This window comes from Oncorhynchus kisutch, linkage group LG11 (genome assembly GCF_002021735.2).
Source record: "Oncorhynchus kisutch isolate 150728-3 linkage group LG11, Okis_V2, whole genome shotgun sequence".
NCBI classification, from domain to species: Eukaryota; Metazoa; Chordata; class Actinopteri; order Salmoniformes; family Salmonidae; genus Oncorhynchus; species Oncorhynchus kisutch.
This window is the reverse complement of record NC_034184.2, coordinates 46,070,040-46,087,638: the sequence shown is the minus strand read 5'-3', so window position 1 is coordinate 46,087,638 and position 17,599 is coordinate 46,070,040. Positions and strand designations below refer to the sequence as shown.

Below are 17,599 nucleotides of genomic sequence, written 5' to 3'. Positions count from 1 at the left end.
GGAGAAAAACAGGCACTGAGATAACACACTGGTTGACTTGAACAAACAAGACAAACTGGCACAGACAGGCAGAAAACACAGGTATAAATACACAGAGTATAAGTGGGGAAGATGGGCAACACCTTGAGGGGGTGGAGACAAGCACAGGGACAGGTGAAACAGATCAGGGCATGACACGAGGTCTGGCAGCTTGTCAAAGACATCATTGCATATCACTTCCAACGAATCTACCTTTGATAGCAGAGCTTCTCTTCTTGTGACAGCCTTCTCCAGTTCGACAACCCGCTCAGTGTTGTCGGTGGTGGAACCTTCCATTGTAGTGAGACATTGTCCAAAAGTGTTGACTGTTTCTCAAAATGCATCAATGGAAGTTTGGAGAGGTGCCAGCAAGGTGCTGATGAGAGCAGCCATATCCCCTTTTAGGCTACTTTGCTCTTTAGCTAGCTCAGCTACAGGTGTGGTCATAGACAAGGTCTCTGCAGCAGAAGGGCTGGCTGTGGCAGCCATTTTCAGTGCTCAAACACTTGAGTTGGCCTTCGTGGATGCGTTGGTCATAGCAGTTCTCTTCAGGTTGGTTTTGACCATGGCACCACAAGAAGTTCTTTGAAGAAAATAGCCAAACTATATATCAATTGGAAAACTAGATTTGGCATGTTAAATGTTAAAATGAAAAGTTTAATTGTGAGCCTCTCTTAACTTCAATTGCCTGACCGGAGGTTCCCTCAGAAAGATGTTTATAAATAAACAAAACTACTAATTAGATCAGTATATATCAATGTAATAATGCAGGCTGTAGGGTGTCAGAGAATGCCTATTTGAATTGAATGCTAAGCCACAGCTGGGTGAGATCTATGGGCAAATCCATGCAGGTCTGAAATTCAGGCAACGTCTCAAAGAAAATGCATGGTGAGAAAGAAGAGAGAGAGGATTGACAGCTAACCTCTCAAAGCTCAGACACAGTCTTTATCCAAAAGGATAACAATTCTTTATGTTAAGTAAAAAAGGAAATTGTCTTGAGATTACCACTCATACTGTCATTTTGCCTGATATAGGTGTTCGCTGAGAGTCCGTCATTACCTAACCTACTTCTCATAGTGGCTCCTTACAGAACACAATCAAAAAAACTAAACCAGTGACATGATACAAAACAAAGTGAAACTAAAAAGAGTGAAGCCCAAACGTTTCACATGTCCGTGGACATCGGAGTGACACCCAGTAAGCAACCACTGAGTCGAGTATTGTTGAGTGAACATCAGAGAGGAAAAAGCTAGAAACCAACTTAGTAGTAGCTAGTAGTGAGCACCGAGGCAGTGTTAGTGCTGAACCATGTGTGTGTGTGTGTGCACCCCATTGAGAACGTGTGTCAGAGCAATATCCCTGAGCTTGAGGAGGGTTGGCATTGGCTTGACAGTTGATTATCAGCATTGAGCAGTGAACTACAGGCAGAAAAGTATATTCTACTTTCAGGTCTTCTGCTGCTGTTCATTGTTACAATATTAATCTCAAACTGGTAAACGCTTCTCCACGAGTTGTGTCCTCTGAGATGACCATTTATGATTCTATTAGATAATTGTGATGTTATTTGGAGTGTTAATCCTACACCAGGGTCCCCCAACAGGTGGACTGCGGTACGATTTTGTTTTGGTCCCCCCACATTTTCTGAGCAAACAATAATGCTACTTTTTTTAATCATTATTTTTTAAATGTTGGACATAAAGTGATTTTAATTTTGGAAATCTGTTCCAAAGTATTCCCACGCATTATAGAGAGATATACAGTATGTGATCATTTGCAAATGTAAGCAGGGTTGAAAATAATTATGTTTTAGTCAAATATTGAAATATCTGTTTTCTAACCTTATTGCGGTAATTTTGCTTTTCTGTAATCATTTGTAATTATGTTCTGGCCCCCTGAACATGCGCTCGAGAAAAAATCATCCCGAATCGGCTGAATCTAGTTGATGATCCCTTTACTACACCCATTGATAAATGTGATATGGAGACACTTAAAATGTGACCAGCAAATTAGTTCTGCTCCCCAGAGAGGAGAACACTATTAGGCTCGGGAACAAAGCCTGTTCAAAGCAAACATTTGGAGCTGTGGAATATAACATCCTGAGCTTTTCATTACAGCTATTATGGAATTAATCCGATGCTTAACCATACCAAATATATAATTTATAGAATAGGAATGGAAATGAGCATCAAAGGGGTACTTGATTTAAGTATAATCTGTTCTGAAATGAAAAGCAATTACTCAAGCTATATAACTGTTTTTAGAGAAATTACGTAGAACTTACCAGCAGTTTGGCAGGTAAAATCAATATATTAATGTAGTCTACTTGATTTTCCACAGGAGATCCTTACATTTGGCCGCTCTTTTAAAGTTGAAGAGATACGGTGTGATGAACGATATCAAGCACTTAAGGTAAGTAGCTCAAAAGGAACTTATTAAGTTCTTAAGTCATAGACACACCATAGCTTGTATTTCCTGTACATTTCCACCAAATGATCATTGTATACACCTTACAAATGCTGCCATTAAGTATTTAAATAGTACAAGTACAAGTAATTCCGCCTCCCAAAGAGGTCCAATCTGACAATATGTTCTCTTGAGTACATCTGTCCTCCCCTGCCAGCTGTTCACCAGTGTGTTCGGGGTTGGACCCAAAACAGCTGAGAAGTGGTACCGCAGAGGGCTGCGCTCACTCCAGGAGATTTTGACCGAGCCCAACATCCAGTTGAACAGGATGCAGAGAGCTGGTATAAACAGGAGTGGCACACAACCTCTTCTCTTTCTTTTGATATCACAACATACATGTATATACAGTATATATTTTGAAACATCCATGATTGTCAACTCGGAAGAGTGGAGGAGAAAGGTAGAGAGGAAAGGCGAGGCGAGTACAGAAGTGGAGGGCAAGTCAGGAGAGAGAAAATAGCATATTTCTTATTGTCACATGAATTTAGAATAATACCTGTAGTGCTTGAACATCAATTAGGTTATATTCTCACTCTTAATTGTATTTATTTGGGCTCAGAGAGCTTTTGCACTTGGGTGTGCAGTGTTAAATGCATTCCCCATGTATGAGACATTTAATTTGCACATGAGTATGTCATGCAGCATGATACGTTTCATGTAGCTTTACATCAGCACGTTTAAAACATCAAATATATTCCATGTTGAAATCTTCATATCAAACAGCAAAAGTATTCACTAAGTTGATAGGTTATACTCAGGAGAATATTTAACAGCTTTGTGATTCTAGTTGATATTTATTGTTATTACATTATATATTTGACATGTTATGAACATCCACAAAATTCTTGAATACTTCCAGAATTACAGGTAAATTACTATACTGTACATCCTCCACAATTCTACTGCAGCTATTGCCCACTTCAGACAGACCGATTTTGACATTTTCCCTTCAGGTTTCCTGTATTACAGTGACATCTCCAAGGCTGTCAGTAAAGCCGAGGCCAAAGCTCTTGGATGCATCATCGAAGAGACAGTCCACTGGATCGCACCCGATGCTATACTGGCTCTGACAGGTGGCTTTCGTAGGTACAGTACAACTCTTGTCTCAGCTTGTCAGTGTACATGTATTTGAGTGTTTGTAGAGTTTGACATAGTAGGTCAAATACAACACTGTCTGTACAGTATGCAATAGTCTTAGTTCCTTGTTGTTTTCTGATGAATACAACCCCACTGTTGCAGGAATCAAATGACACTTGGAACATTAAATGAACTATATTTCTAATATTATTTAGCCCATTTTAATTTTTTAAGAATGACACAAACCATGAGCGGGTCCATGACCCTCTAGCTGTCCAATTGATTCTCTCTGACTTTTTCACAAGCACACACACGCATGCACGCACGCACACACGCACACACACACACACACACACACACACACACACACACACACACACACACACACACACACACACACACACACACACACACACACACACACACACACACACACACACACACACACACACACACACACACACACACACACACACATTACAGAGTGGGGATTCCCTAGAGTCTAGGAAATCCCCTCTGTAATTTGTGTGTGTGTGTGCATATTTGTGCATGCACTTGCATGTGTGTGCATGTGCTTGTGAAAAAGTGATAGAGAAATAAATTGGACAGTTCAATCTGCATTGACTTACTCCAATATCTGTTATGCACAAGGCGTTCATTCTACATACTTTATGACATACACGGTTCGTTAGTTCCTACCAAGAGAGAAGAGATAAGAGTGTGCATAGAAGCATCAAGCATATAGGGTGCCCTACAGTAATTACTACAGTAGCTACATTCACATAAATTGCTGGCTAGGTGGCTACAAAGGGAGGCTCTTTATGTAAATTTCCGTTGTGCTCTATTTATGTGTGGCACAGTGTGCTTCAGTGAGTTCGGAGCTCTGGGCTCTATGGTGGTGTAAAAATGTGGTGGTGTGGTGTTAAATAATGCAAGAGCAGTCTGCCATAAGGACATGTGCTTCTCTTCTCTATGGGAATGACAGGCCTGCTGCTGGTTAGCCAACAGTCTGTAACACTTACAGTTGAAGTCGGAAGTTTACATACACCTAAGCCAAATATATTTAAACTCAGTTTTTCACAATTCCTGACATTTAATCCTAGTAAAAATTCCCTGTTTTAAGTCAGTTAGGATCACCACTTTATTTTAAGAATGTGAAATGTCAGAATAAAAGTAGAGAGAGAATGATTTATTTCAGATTTTATTTATTTCATCACATTCCCAGTGGGTCAGAAGTGTACATACACTCGATTAGTATTTGGTAGCATTGCCTTTAAATTGTTTAACTTGGTTAAAATGTTTCAGGTAGCCTTCCACAAACTTCCCACAATAAGTTGGGTGAATTTTGGCCCATTCCTCCTGACAGAGCTGGTGTAACTGAATCAGGTTTGTAGACATCCTTGCTCGCATACTCTTTTCCAGTTCTGCCCACATATTTTCTATAGGATTGAGGTCAGGGTTTTGTGATGGCCATTCCAATACCTTGACTTTGTTGTCCTTAAGCCACAACTTTGGAAGTATGCTTGGGGTCATTGTCCATATGGAAGACCCATTTGTGACCAAGCTTTAACTTCCTGACTGATGTCTTGAGATGTTGCTTCAATGTATCCAGATAATTTTCCTACCTCATGATGCCATCTATTTTGTGAAGTGCACCAGTCCCTCCTGCAGCAAAGCACCCCCACAACATGATGCTGCCACCCCCGTGCTTCACGGTTGGGATGGTGTTCTTCAGCTTGCAAGCATCCCTCTTTTTCCTCCAAACATAACGATGGTCATTATGGCCAAACAGTTCTATTTCTGTTTCATCAGACCAGTTGACATTTCTCCAAAAAGTACGATCTTTGTCACCAGCTTTTTTTATGGCGGTTTTGGAGCAGTGGCTTCTTCCTTGCTGAGCGGCCTTTCAGGTTATGTCGATATAGGACTTGTTTGACTGTGGCTATAGATTCTTTTGTACCTGTTTCCTCCAGTATCTTCACAATGTCCTTTGCTGTTGTTCTGGGATTGATTTGCACTTTTCACACCAAAGTATGTTCATCTCTAGGAGACAGAACGCATCTCCTTGCTGAGCGGTATGACGTCTGCGTGGTCACATGGTGTTTATACTTGCGTACTTTTGTTTGTACAGATGAACGTGGTACCTTCAGGCGTTTGGAAATTTCTCCCAAGGATGAACCAGACTTGTGGAGGTCTACAGTTGTTTTTCTGAGGTTTCGGTTAATATTTTTTTTTTTTTCCCATGATGTCAAGCAAAGAGGCACTGAGTTTGAAGTAAGCTTTGAAATACATCCACAGGTACACCTCCAATTGACTCAAATAATGTCAATTAGCCTATCAGAAGCTTCTAAAGCCAAGACATCATTTTCTGGAATTTTCCAAGCTGTTTAGAGGCACAGTCAACTTAGTGTATGTAAACTTCTGACCCATTGGTATTGTGATACAGTGAATTATAAGTGAAATATCTGTCTGTAAACAATTGTTGGAATAATTACTTGTGTCATGCACAAAGTAGATGTCCTAACCGACTTGCCAAATATATAGTTTGTTAACAAGGAATATGTGGAGTGGTTGAAAAACGAGGTTTAATGACTCCAACCTAATCTCCTTGTTCTCTGTTGTCATCCCCCAACCATCTCTCTCTTTCTTTCTCTATATCCCTCTCTCTTTCCCTTCCTCTCTCTCTCTCTCTCTCTCATTCTTTCTCTCTCTCTCTGACAGTACAGTATAATCCTTGATAATACAGTATAATCCTTTATACACAGTAGGTCAAATCGGTAGAAAGAGAAACACACTGATTTCTTTTTCTTCAAATGTAGTTTTTTTTTCTTTATTTATATACTTTTTAGGATGTCCCACTCCCCACTCCCCACTCCCCACTCCCCACTCCCCACTCCCCACTCCCCACTCCCCCCTCCCCACTCCCCACTCCCCACTCCCCACTCCCCCCTCCCCACTCCCCACTCCCCACTCCCCACTCCCCCCTCCCCACTCCCCACTCCCCACTCCCCACTCCCCCCTCCCCCCTCCCCACTCCCCACTCCCCACTCCCCACTCCCCCCTCCCCACTCCCCACTCCCCACTCCCCACTCCCCACTCCCCACTCCCCACTCCCCACTCCCCACTCCCCACTCCCCACTCCCCACTCCCCCCAGGTAATTTCTATAAAGATTCCAGTCACCTTACTGTGGATACTTCCCTCAATAATAAATGGTGGAAGTATAGTTATTTGTAACGCTCTGGGCAGCCACACTAGCATACTGAATCGATTAGCATTTTCGTCCCGCATAGGCCTGTGTACCAATAACCTCTCCGCTCAAGTGTGGTTGATCTTCTGGAAACAGCTGTAAATGTCCCATGACTCTTGCACCCTATGGAGGGATGACAGCTGGAATGATAATTGATTATGTAAATATCGTCTTTGCTGGGGGGAAGAGGGGGAGATTAAAAAGTGATTAAAGCATCGTGGGTAATTAACATGATTGGAGTTGAGAGGAGGAACTGTAGCTGATTTATTTTATTGATTTGCAGCTACAAGATGTGTTTATTACCCAGAAAACTGGGGATGTCCTGAGGACATTCAGCGACATTCCCAGTAGGTCTGTAAGGTTCTGCTTTTCTTTTCTTAGTCAACCTTGTGTTCTTTTTCTTTGTGTTCATGGACGTAGCCCTGTTTCTTTGTGTTCTGGAACGTAGCCCTGTCTTTCATTTTTGTTCATTGATTTCACCATTGTTCGTTTCTCACCTGGTCTCATCAGCTCCCTACTTAGTTCATTTCTTTCTTTTTGTAGGGTTGTGAGATATTGTTTGTTTTTGACTGCCTACCTGTGTTTGACCATTGCCTGCCTGTGACCACAATTCCTGCCTTCTGCGAAGGCTTAATAAACTTAATAAACATCTGTCGCTCTCTGCGCATGAATCTACCCTATTTTCTCCCTGAGCATTCATTACAAGGTCTCTTAAGGGTTTCGGCGCAAGGTTATTCATGTGAAGTTCTGAAAATGTTCTAAGAACGTTGTGTGATTGTCCCAAGGGAACGTTCTCTGGGGGACCTTTGTCTAGTTCCCAGTATGTCACTGGGGACAACGTCAGGACTTTTTTAGTCTGTTAGAAGGACCTTTATTTTACTAGTCCTTAGAACGTCACATGATGGTCCCAAGGTAACATTCTAAGGGGGACCTTTATGACCTGGGGACGTTTTTAGGATGTTTTTGAAACATTGTGTCATGGTCACCTGAACGTCCTTGGACCATTGTGTCATGGTCCCCTGGAGGTTTCGTCTAGCCCTTTAACGTGTATGAACACAGGGATGTGATCATTCTACAGTGGTCCCTGCAGCGTATGCTCAAACCGATGTGATTAGAACACTTCATCAGAACGTCTAGTTACGATTGACGCAACAGGCAGCTTTTGAGCTGGCCAATGTTTCTTCATAGAACATTTTTCAGTCTTGACAAGGTTATGTCCTCAATGTGAGCAGTTTATTTTTAGATGTAATGTTCAGACATTCACAGTAGCAACGGCATAACATAATTCTCATCCACATCGGAAAATGTAGGCTACATTAGTCCTAGCGCTAACTGAGTAAAAATGAGCTGACACAAGCCATCATATTTAGCCAACTCTCAGCTGATAGAAAGCATAATATGTATTAGCTAATACCAATTACTATTTACAATTCATCACATCATGGGTGAGCTCACAAGTGATTGAAATAATTGAGCAAAATACTTTCTAAAAGTCTCAAGTAATCCCACGGTGGATAGAGTTTGTGCGAGCCACCATGTTTGTTTTTCTGTGTCAACCAAAGATAAGAGGTGACCAGATGAGTTGGGTCTGCTTGCAGTATGCATGTTAAATGTGACGTGGGTGTGTCGTCTACCATCATTCACTTCTGGTAGTTTACTCGAAAGATGAGTGAACCATCCCTTCACTTAATTTTGCTGTAACATCCTTGGTCTGACAGACGTTTACGTGCCACCCAGACCACATTGAATGATGTCAAGAAACATGGCTCCACACATAGCCAGAAAATAACTTACCATTACCTCATCATAATCCATACAACCGTAAAAATATACATTTTACACACACCATTACAATCTATGCAAGAATCGGAATGCATGAATTGTCACTAGTACTTGAAAACATGAAAAAACAATAAATAAAGAAATGATTACCACACAAACCATTTTCTGATAGTGATTTATTGATACAAGATGCCCGTGCCGGTGTGATAAAATTACTGATGATTTGTCGCCAGATGGTTTGTTTATCTTTCTACCATTGTCGGTAGAGGGAGTAGCTAGGCCTACAACCACTATATCACGTCGGGGACAACTGTTATCAACAAGGTGTTGATTCTGTCAAGAGAGCACTGGACTAGACATCTTTGTCCTAACAACTTGGCAGCTCTCTCTTGCTTCCTTGAAAATGGCAACTGTCTCTCTGTTTCAGCTGCACATGTTTTAGTGAGAGTAATCTCAATCTTGCTTGTAAACTCAGCAAAAAACAAACATCCCTTTTTCAGGACCCTGTCTTTCAAAGATAATTCGTAACAATCCAAATAATTTGACAGATCTTCATTGTAAAGGGTTTAAACACTGTTTCCCATGCTTGTTCATTGAACTATAAACAATTAATGAATTTTTGTAATTTATTTTTTATTTTTATTTCACCTTTATTTAACCAGGTAGGCTATGTCTGTAACAGTTTGGGTCCAGGGTGTCTCCCCCTTTGAAGAGGGGGATGACTGCGGCAGCTTTCCAATCCTTGGGGATCTCAGACGATATGAAAGAGAGGTTGAACAGTCTGGTAATAGGGGTTGCGACAATGGCGGCCGATAGTTTCAGAAATAGAGGGTCCAGATTGTCAAGCCCAGCTGATTTGTACGGGTCCAGGTTTTGCAGCTCTTTCAGAACATCTGCTATCTGGATTTGGGTAAAGGAGAACCTGGAGAGGCTTGGGCGAGTAGCTGCGGGGGGGGGGGGGGGGGGGGGCGGAGCTGTTGGCCGAGGATGGAGTAGCCAGGAGGAAGGCATGGCCAGCCGTTGAGAAATGCTTGTTGAAGTTTTCGATAATCATGGATTTATCGGTGGTGACCGTGTTACCTAGCCTCAGTGCAGTGGGCAGCTGGGAGGAGGTGCTCTTGTTCTCCATGGACTTCACAGTGTCCCAGAACTTTTTGGAGTTGGAGCTACAGGATGCAAATTTCTGCCTGAAGAAGCTGGCCTTAGCTTTCCTGAGTGACTGCGTGTATTGGTTCCTGACTTCCCTGAACAGTTGCATATCGCGGGGACTATTCGATGCTATTGCAGTCCGCCACAGGATTTTTTTGTGCTGGTCGAGAGCAGTCAGGTCTGGAGTGAACCAAGGGCTATATCTGTTCTTAGTTCTGCATTTTTTGAACGGAGCATGCTTATCTAAAATGGTGAGGAAGTTACTTTAAAAAAATGACCAGGCATCCTCAACTGACGGGATGAGGTCAATGTCCTTCCAGGATACCCGAGCCAGGTCGATTAGAAAGGCCTGCTCACAGAAGTGTTTTAGGGAGCGTTTGACAGTGATGAGGGGTGGTCGTTTGACTGCGGCTCCGTAGCGGATACAGGCAATGAGGCAGTGATTGCTGAGATGTATTTGGAGGGCCAGTTGGTCAGGATGACGTCTATGAGGGTGCCCTTATTTACAGATTTAGGGTTGTACCTGGTGGGTTCCTTGATGATTTGTGTGAGATTGAGGGCATCTAGCTTAGATTGTAGGACTGTTAAGCATATCCCAGTTTAGGTCACCTAACAGAACAAACTCTGAAGCTAGATGGGGGGCGATCAATTCACAAATGGTGTCCAGGGCACAGCTGGGAGCTGAGGGGGGTCGGTAGCAGGTGGCAACAGTGAGAGACTTATTTCTGGAGAGAGTAATTTTTAAAATTAGTAGTTCGAACTGTTTGGGTATGGACCTGGAAAGTATGACATTACTTTGCAGGCTATCTCTGCAGTAGACTGCAACTCCTCCCCCTTTGGCAGTTTTATCTTGACGGAAAATGTTATAGTTGGGTATGGAAATCTCCGAATTTTTGGTGGCCTTCCTGAGCCAGGATTCAGACACGGCAAGGACATCAGGGTTAGCAGAGTGTGCTAAAGCAGTGAGTAAAACAAACTTAGGGAGGAGGCTTCTGATGTTGACATGCATGAAACCAAGGCTTTTTCGATCACAGAAGTCAACTAATGAGGGTGCCTGGGGACATGCAGGGCCTGGGTTTACCTCCACATCACCCGCGGAACAGAGGAGGAGTAGTATGAGGGTGCGGCTAAAGACTATCAAAACTGGTCGCCTAGAGCGTTGGGGACAGAGAATAAAAGGAGCAGATTTGGTAGAATATATTCAGGGCATAATGCACAGACAGGGGTGCGGGTACAGCGGAGGTAAGCCCAGGCACTGGGTGATGATGAGAGAGGTTGTATCTCTGTACATGCTCGTTGTAATGGGTGAGGTCACCGCATGTGTGGGAGGTGGGACAAAGGAGGTATCAGGGGTATGAAGAGTGGAACTAGGGGCTCCATTGTAAACTAAAACAATGATAACTAACCTGAGCAACAGTATACAAGGCATATTGACATTTGAGAGAGACATACAGCGAGGCATACAGTAATCACAGGTGTTGAATTGGGAGAGCTAGCTAAAACAGTAGGTGAGACAACAACAGCTAATCAGCTAGCACAACAACAGCAGGTAAAATGGCGTTGACTAGGCAGGGAGGGTCGGATTAACTACACACAGAGCCTGAGTGCGGCTGGGGCCGCCAGATAAAACATAAACAAGCAGAATGGAGTACCGTGATTAATGGACAGTCCAGCATGCATCAGCTATGTAGCCAAGTGATCAGTGTCCAGGGGGCAGCGGTGGATGGGGCAGGGAAGCTAGACTGGCGAGTATTATCCAGGTAAAAAAAACTGGCTGGCTGTGCAGAAGGTAAACGCCGCTAGCAGTGGCTAACAATGACTAAATAGCTTGTAGCTAGTTAGCTGGTTAGCTTCTGGAGGTTCTTGAATGTGTTCTAAAAATGTAAAGTAATAGAGATTCCGTATCACATTGGGTGAGGCAGGTTACCGGAAGGTATAATCGTATTAAAAATCGGAAAGAGATTGAAAGTAAATATGGGTCCAGTGAGTGGTTGGGCTGGCTGGGGACGCGGCGATTCAGACAGTTAGCAGGCCTGTGCTAACAAGCTAACAGTTAGTAGGCCGGGGCTAAACAAGCTAGCAGTTATCGGACCGGGGCTAAACAAGCTAGCAGTTAGCAGGCCGAATTAGCAAGCAAGCAGATAGCAAGGGCTAGAAAGTTAGCCTTTGGGGGATGTCGCGATGGGGTGAGACTGTTTATGCCTTTTCATGCGGTGACATCGATAGACCGGTCGTGGGTCCGGATATTGTAGCCCAGGAGTATGCTTCGGTGGTAGCACAGGAGCTCTGGCCGGGCTAGCTTCAAGCTAAGTGGATGGAAACGCTAGCCAGGAGTAATCATCCGGGGTTGCGGTTAGCTAGTTAGCTAGTTGTGAAGATCCAGCTGAAAATGTTCCATTTGCGGTGGGAATCCGGGGATAAAAATAATAGGTCCGTTATGCTCTGGTTAGTGTCGCGCTGTTCGAACTGGCGAGAGCTTTCCGAGCTAAAGGTTAGCTGATTACCGGTTAGCTGATGACCGATAGCAATGGTTTGCTGACTGATAGCTGGTAGTTAGCTGGCTAGCTTCAGTTGAGGGGTTCCGGATCCAAAGTAAATATAAATACTTTAGAAAAAAAAGCAGATCCACGCTACATTGGGTGAGGCGGGTTGCAGGAGAGTATTTAGATGTTGAGGTTTAGCAAAATATTTTAAAAGATATGCGAAGAAAAATATGTTTAAAAAAAACGATATATACAAGGGACACGACAAGATGTCTGACTGCTACGCCATCTTGGAACCTGTGGAACGGTCGTTAAGACACTAACAGTTTATATACGGTAGGAAATTAAGGTCACAGTTATGAAAACTTAGGACACTAAAGAGGCCTTTCTACTGACTCTGGGAAAACACCAAAAGAAAGTGTCCCAGGATCCCTGCTCATCTGCGTGAACATGCCTTAGGCATGCTGCAAGGAGGCATGAAGAATGCAGATGTGGCCAGGGCAATAAATTGCAATGTCCATACTGTGAGACGGCTAAGACAGGATGGACAGCTGATCGTCCTCACAGTGGCAGACCACGTGTAACAATACCTGCACAGGTTCGGTACATCCAAACATCACACCTGCAGGACAGGTACAGGATGGCAACAACAACTGCCCGAGTTACACCAGGAACGGACAATCCCTCAATCAGTTCTCAGACTGTCCGCAACAGGCTGAGAGAGGCTGGACTGAGGGCTTGTAGGCCTGTTGGGGCGGTGTGTCACAGCATCATCAGATTGAGCGTGTTGTCATTGCAGGCTATCTCAATGCTTTGCGTTAAAGGGAAGACATCCTCCTCCCTCATGTGGTACCCTTCCTGCAGGCTCATCCTGACATGACCCTCCAGTATGACAATGCCACCAGCCATACTGCTTATTCTGTGCATGATTTCCTGCAAGACAGGAATGTCAGTGTTCTGCCATGGCCAGTGAAGAGCCCGGATCTCAATTCTATTGAGTACGTCTGGGACCTGTTGGATTGGAGGGTGAGGGCCAGGGCCATTCCCCCCAGAAATGACCGGGAACTTGCGGGTGCCTTGGTGGAATAGTGGGGTAACATCTCACAGCAAGAACTGGCAAATCTGGTGCAGTCCATGAGGAGGAGCTGCATTGCAGTACTTAATGCAGCTGGTGGCCACACCAGACACTGACTGTTACTTTTGGTTTTGAACCCCCCACCCTTTGTTCAGGGACACATTATTCCATTTATGTTAGTCACATGTCTGTGGAACTTGTTCAGTATGTGTCTCAGTTGTTGAATCTTGTTATGCTCATACAAATATTTACACATGTTAAGTTTGCTGAAAAAAAACGCAGTTGACAATGAAAGGACGTTTCTTTTTTTGATGAGTTTAGTTGCAGTATTCTCTCTTTGTTTATGACAGCCTACAGCGAAGTGTTCATTACTGACACATTTGTAACAGTGCCTATTTCTTCCATCACGGTTGGACTCTTCACACTGTTGACAGCATCCTGGTTTGCTTTTACCATCACCACCATCAGAGTATATTATTTTGTACGTGGCTGGAGTGGTACTTCCCTATCTTTGTCCTATTGGTCTGAGAAAGGCTGGCTACTTCTGTGGTGAGGTATTGAAGAGTATCACAGATGGCTTTGTTTCCTGCTTTAAGCTTCTCAATCAGTGTATTTAGTTTAGGTGCGTGACCATTCCCCTTCCTAAGACCACTGACCTGTTCTGTGCAATCTTTCTCCTCTTCTTGAACTGCAACTACTTTAGCTTCTTTGCTCTTCAATAAGGCTGACATCTTGATGTTCTTTTCCATCTCCAGACTGTAGACAGTATTCATCTTCTCCAGTAATGTCTCGTCCTTCACATTTGGGTCCTGTAAGCAAGGCTTGAGATCTCCAGATATGATGTCATCTTGGAGACCTGTCATCACTGTTTGGATCAATTCTGGGTTGTACTGAAATCCAGCTTTAGCTCATTCTGATGCAAAGAAGACTTTCTGTCTGATGCCCATTGTATGCACTAAGAACTGAATAGGTGTTTCTTTGGGTTCTTGAACTGCACTGGTCAATGAGTTCTAAGTATTTGTCTCAATGTGTTCAGTGTCAACTCAGTTCTGCTTTCTAGGTAGCATTTCAGTTTAACCTCTGGAGCGATCGACTGAATGACAGCTTCAACAATTTCACCTTCAACATAGACTTTTTTCAGATCTTTCAATCTGCATCTCAAGACTGTTGAAGTTCAATTTATCCTTCTGGCCAACTTCACCAATCTGACTACTGATTCAGAACTATTTTATGTACGAGGGGTGTACACCTGCACTCGTATTGGGTTATTATGTGACTCAATTGCACTGGCAGGTTTGTGAGAAGAAATGACTGTAGCAGTAGTACTATCATCCGCCACAAGAGGGTGTTAACCACAACCGGCTGCCCATGATCCCCATCCTGATGGTACTGGTGCATCTTCAACAACATCATCCACGTTTCCCAAGCTGTCAATCTGATAATTTACTGCCAAAAGCACTGCAAGTCCCTGATCTTTCACCTGAGTAACCTCATCTCCCGAGTGGCTCCGCGGTCTAAGGCACTGCTTCTCTGTCCAAGCGGTCCCAGTGGTCAACAAGTCCCTGATCTTTCACCTGAGTAACCTCATCTCCCGAGTGGCTCAGCGGTCTAAGGCACTGCTTCTCTGTCCAAGCGGTCCCAGTGGTCAACAAGTCCCTGATCTTTCACCTGAGTAACCTCATCTCCCGAGTGGCTCAGCGGTCTAGGGCACTGCTTCTCTGTCCAAGCGGTCCCAGTGGTCAACAAGTCCCTGATCTTTCACCTGAGTAACCTCATCTCCCGAGTGGATCAGCGGTCTAAGGCACTGCTTCTCTGTCCAAGCGGTCCCAGTGGTCAACAAGTCCCTGATCTTTCACCTGAGTAACCTCATCTCCCGAGTGGCTCAGCGGTCTAAGGCACTGCTTCTCTGTCCAAGCGGTCCCAGTGGTCAACAGTCCTTGATCTTTCACCTGAGTAACCTCATCTCCCGACTGGCTCAGCGGTCTAAGGCACTGCTTCTCTGTCCAAGCGGTCCCAGTGGTCAACAAGTCCCTGATCTTTCACCTGAGTAACCTCATCTCCCGACTGGCTCAGCGGTCTAAGGCACTGCTTCTCTGTCCAAGCGGTCCCAGTGGTCAACAAGTCCCTGATCTTTCACCTGAGTAATCTCATCTCCCGAGTGGCTCAGCGGTCTAAAGCACTGCTTCTCTGTCCAAGTGGTCCCAGTGGTCAACAAGTCCCTGATCTTTCACCTGAGTAACCTCATCTCCCGAGTGGCTCAGCGGTCTAAGGCACTGCTTCTCTGTCCAAACGGTCCCAGTGGTCAACAAGTCCCTGATCTTTCACCTGAGTAAACTCATCTCCCGAGTTGCTCAGCGGTCTAAGGCACTGCTTCTCTGTCCAAGCGGTCCCAGTGGTCAACAGTCCCTGGTTTTGAATCCAGGCTGTATCACGTCCGGCCATGATTGGGAGTCCCAATTGCGTCATCAGGGTTTGGCTGAGGTAGGCCGTCATAGTAAATAAGAATTTGTTCTTAACTGACTTGCCTAGTTAAATAAAAGATACATCTCTCTCTAAGTACTGAATGATAGCTCTCCTCAACAAATTAGATTCATTTGCAATGTCCTCACAAATTTTTTGTTTCAGATTCTCGCATATTTTCTTTCAGCTCACTCACTCAGGCAATTTCTTCTCAATTTCGACTACAACATTTTCCCTTTCTGATGACATTTTTATCCTTTACTTGGATTGTTCACAGCTAGAAAACATGACAACTAACGGTTGGTAGTTTCTCTCTCCTCCATGCAACAAATCCGCCACAGGATCATGCTTGCTAGCTAGCTAGCTATGTATTTCTTCCCATTGCGGTCTTCTCTTGTAGGTATTTTAACATTTTCACGTCTTGATTTTTGTTTTAGACCGGAAACACCCTTGAAATGACTGACAACTCCAGTCCATCTTTGTTTTGGCAACTTTATATGAGGGGCTTGGTTAAATTACTACATCTTTTGTTTTAGTAGTGTAGGTCTTCTATAATAGCAATCACGGAACTGACTGACCTCTTGCATGATGGAATTCTCAACTTGATGTTATTTTTTAAAGAGACAGTGTACAATTTCCAATGCAATACATCTCAATAGGAAAACAATGCTTTCACAATTAATTAACAGAATATTCCAATATATTACTTTTACAGGTATTTTACTCAACATTTTAGCTTCTTATAATAACAAATGTCTTTACAGAATCACATTAGTTTCTACAGGGTCACATTCGTTTCTAGGGTACAACATACAGTAAACAAACCATCTGTGGAAACACATCATCAGTATCACCACACTGGCAGCCAATCACATAATTTCACCCCTCTTGGCCCTGCTTTTGGCTTTGACTAGTCCCAGTCTGGAGTGCAAAGCCCCTGGCCATCTCCCTCTGAAGCAGAGTGCTCCAAACTTTTTTGACAGAGGAGCTGGTGGGAGACATAGTGGAGGAGACCAATCACTATACCTTGGAGCTACAGGAGAAGAGAGAGCCACAGGGGTGGACCACCTGACGGGAGAGTGTGCGCTTAGCTATAATTACAAAATGGGGGCAGTGGATAAGGCAGACATGATAAACAGCTTTGTGTGTGTGTGTGTATGTGTGTGTGTGTGTGTGTGTGTGTGTGTGTGTGTGTGTGTGTGTGTGTGTGTGTGTGTGTGTGTGTGTGTGTGTGTGTGTGTGTGTGTGTACGTGGTTTCTGAAAGTACAGAATAAAGAGGAATTATTGCTAATTAGAATAAAATATCAAGATATAGAAATAAAACAATATTACAAGTTCCAACGGTGTAGGGCAGGACAGAGCTATGCAGGCCAAATTAATACACAGGCCAATGCAATGGTCACGGTAAGACCAGGGCAGCTTCAAATAATGTGTTTATGATGCTTTCCGGACAACTGGGAACTCAGAAAAGTACGGTCAAATCATGATGTCTGCGATCTTCAGGTCGGAAAGTTGGAGCTCTAGACAGAGGCCTGAGTTCCCTTTTGAAATTCCGAGTTGGATTACCGTTCAAAACGATTTTTCCCAGTCGGAGCTAGTTTTTTCCAGAGTTCCTAGTTGTCTTGAACGCACTGAAGTCGGAAGTCAGAGTTCTCAGTTGTTTTGAAAGCGGCAATAGTATACAACACAAGCTAATACTGCATTGAAGCCATTAGCATTGTTTTACAGACTACATAATCACAATTGAGTATAACACCATAAAGGTTATGAAATCAGTACCTTGTGTGTCTGCTGTTATAAAGGAATACATTATGCCCTATACATAAATATGGTGTGCTACAGT

General features: G+C 43.7%; 1 protein-coding gene across 2 annotated transcripts in view; it reads left to right on the top strand.

Moving 5' to 3' along the window:
• LOC109899068 (DNA nucleotidylexotransferase) overlaps positions 1-17,599 on the top strand; it is a 140,468-nt gene that overhangs the window by 37,795 nt on the left and 85,074 nt on the right. For both annotated transcript variants that reach the window (XM_020494119.2, XM_020494118.2), the window contains exons 5-7: positions 2,356-2,427; positions 2,639-2,762; positions 3,435-3,567. In XM_020494119.2, coding sequence (XP_020349708.1) covers positions 2,356-2,427; positions 2,639-2,762; positions 3,435-3,567 — 329 coding nt within the window. The remainder of the gene's footprint in view (positions 1-2,355; positions 2,428-2,638; positions 2,763-3,434; positions 3,568-17,599) is intronic.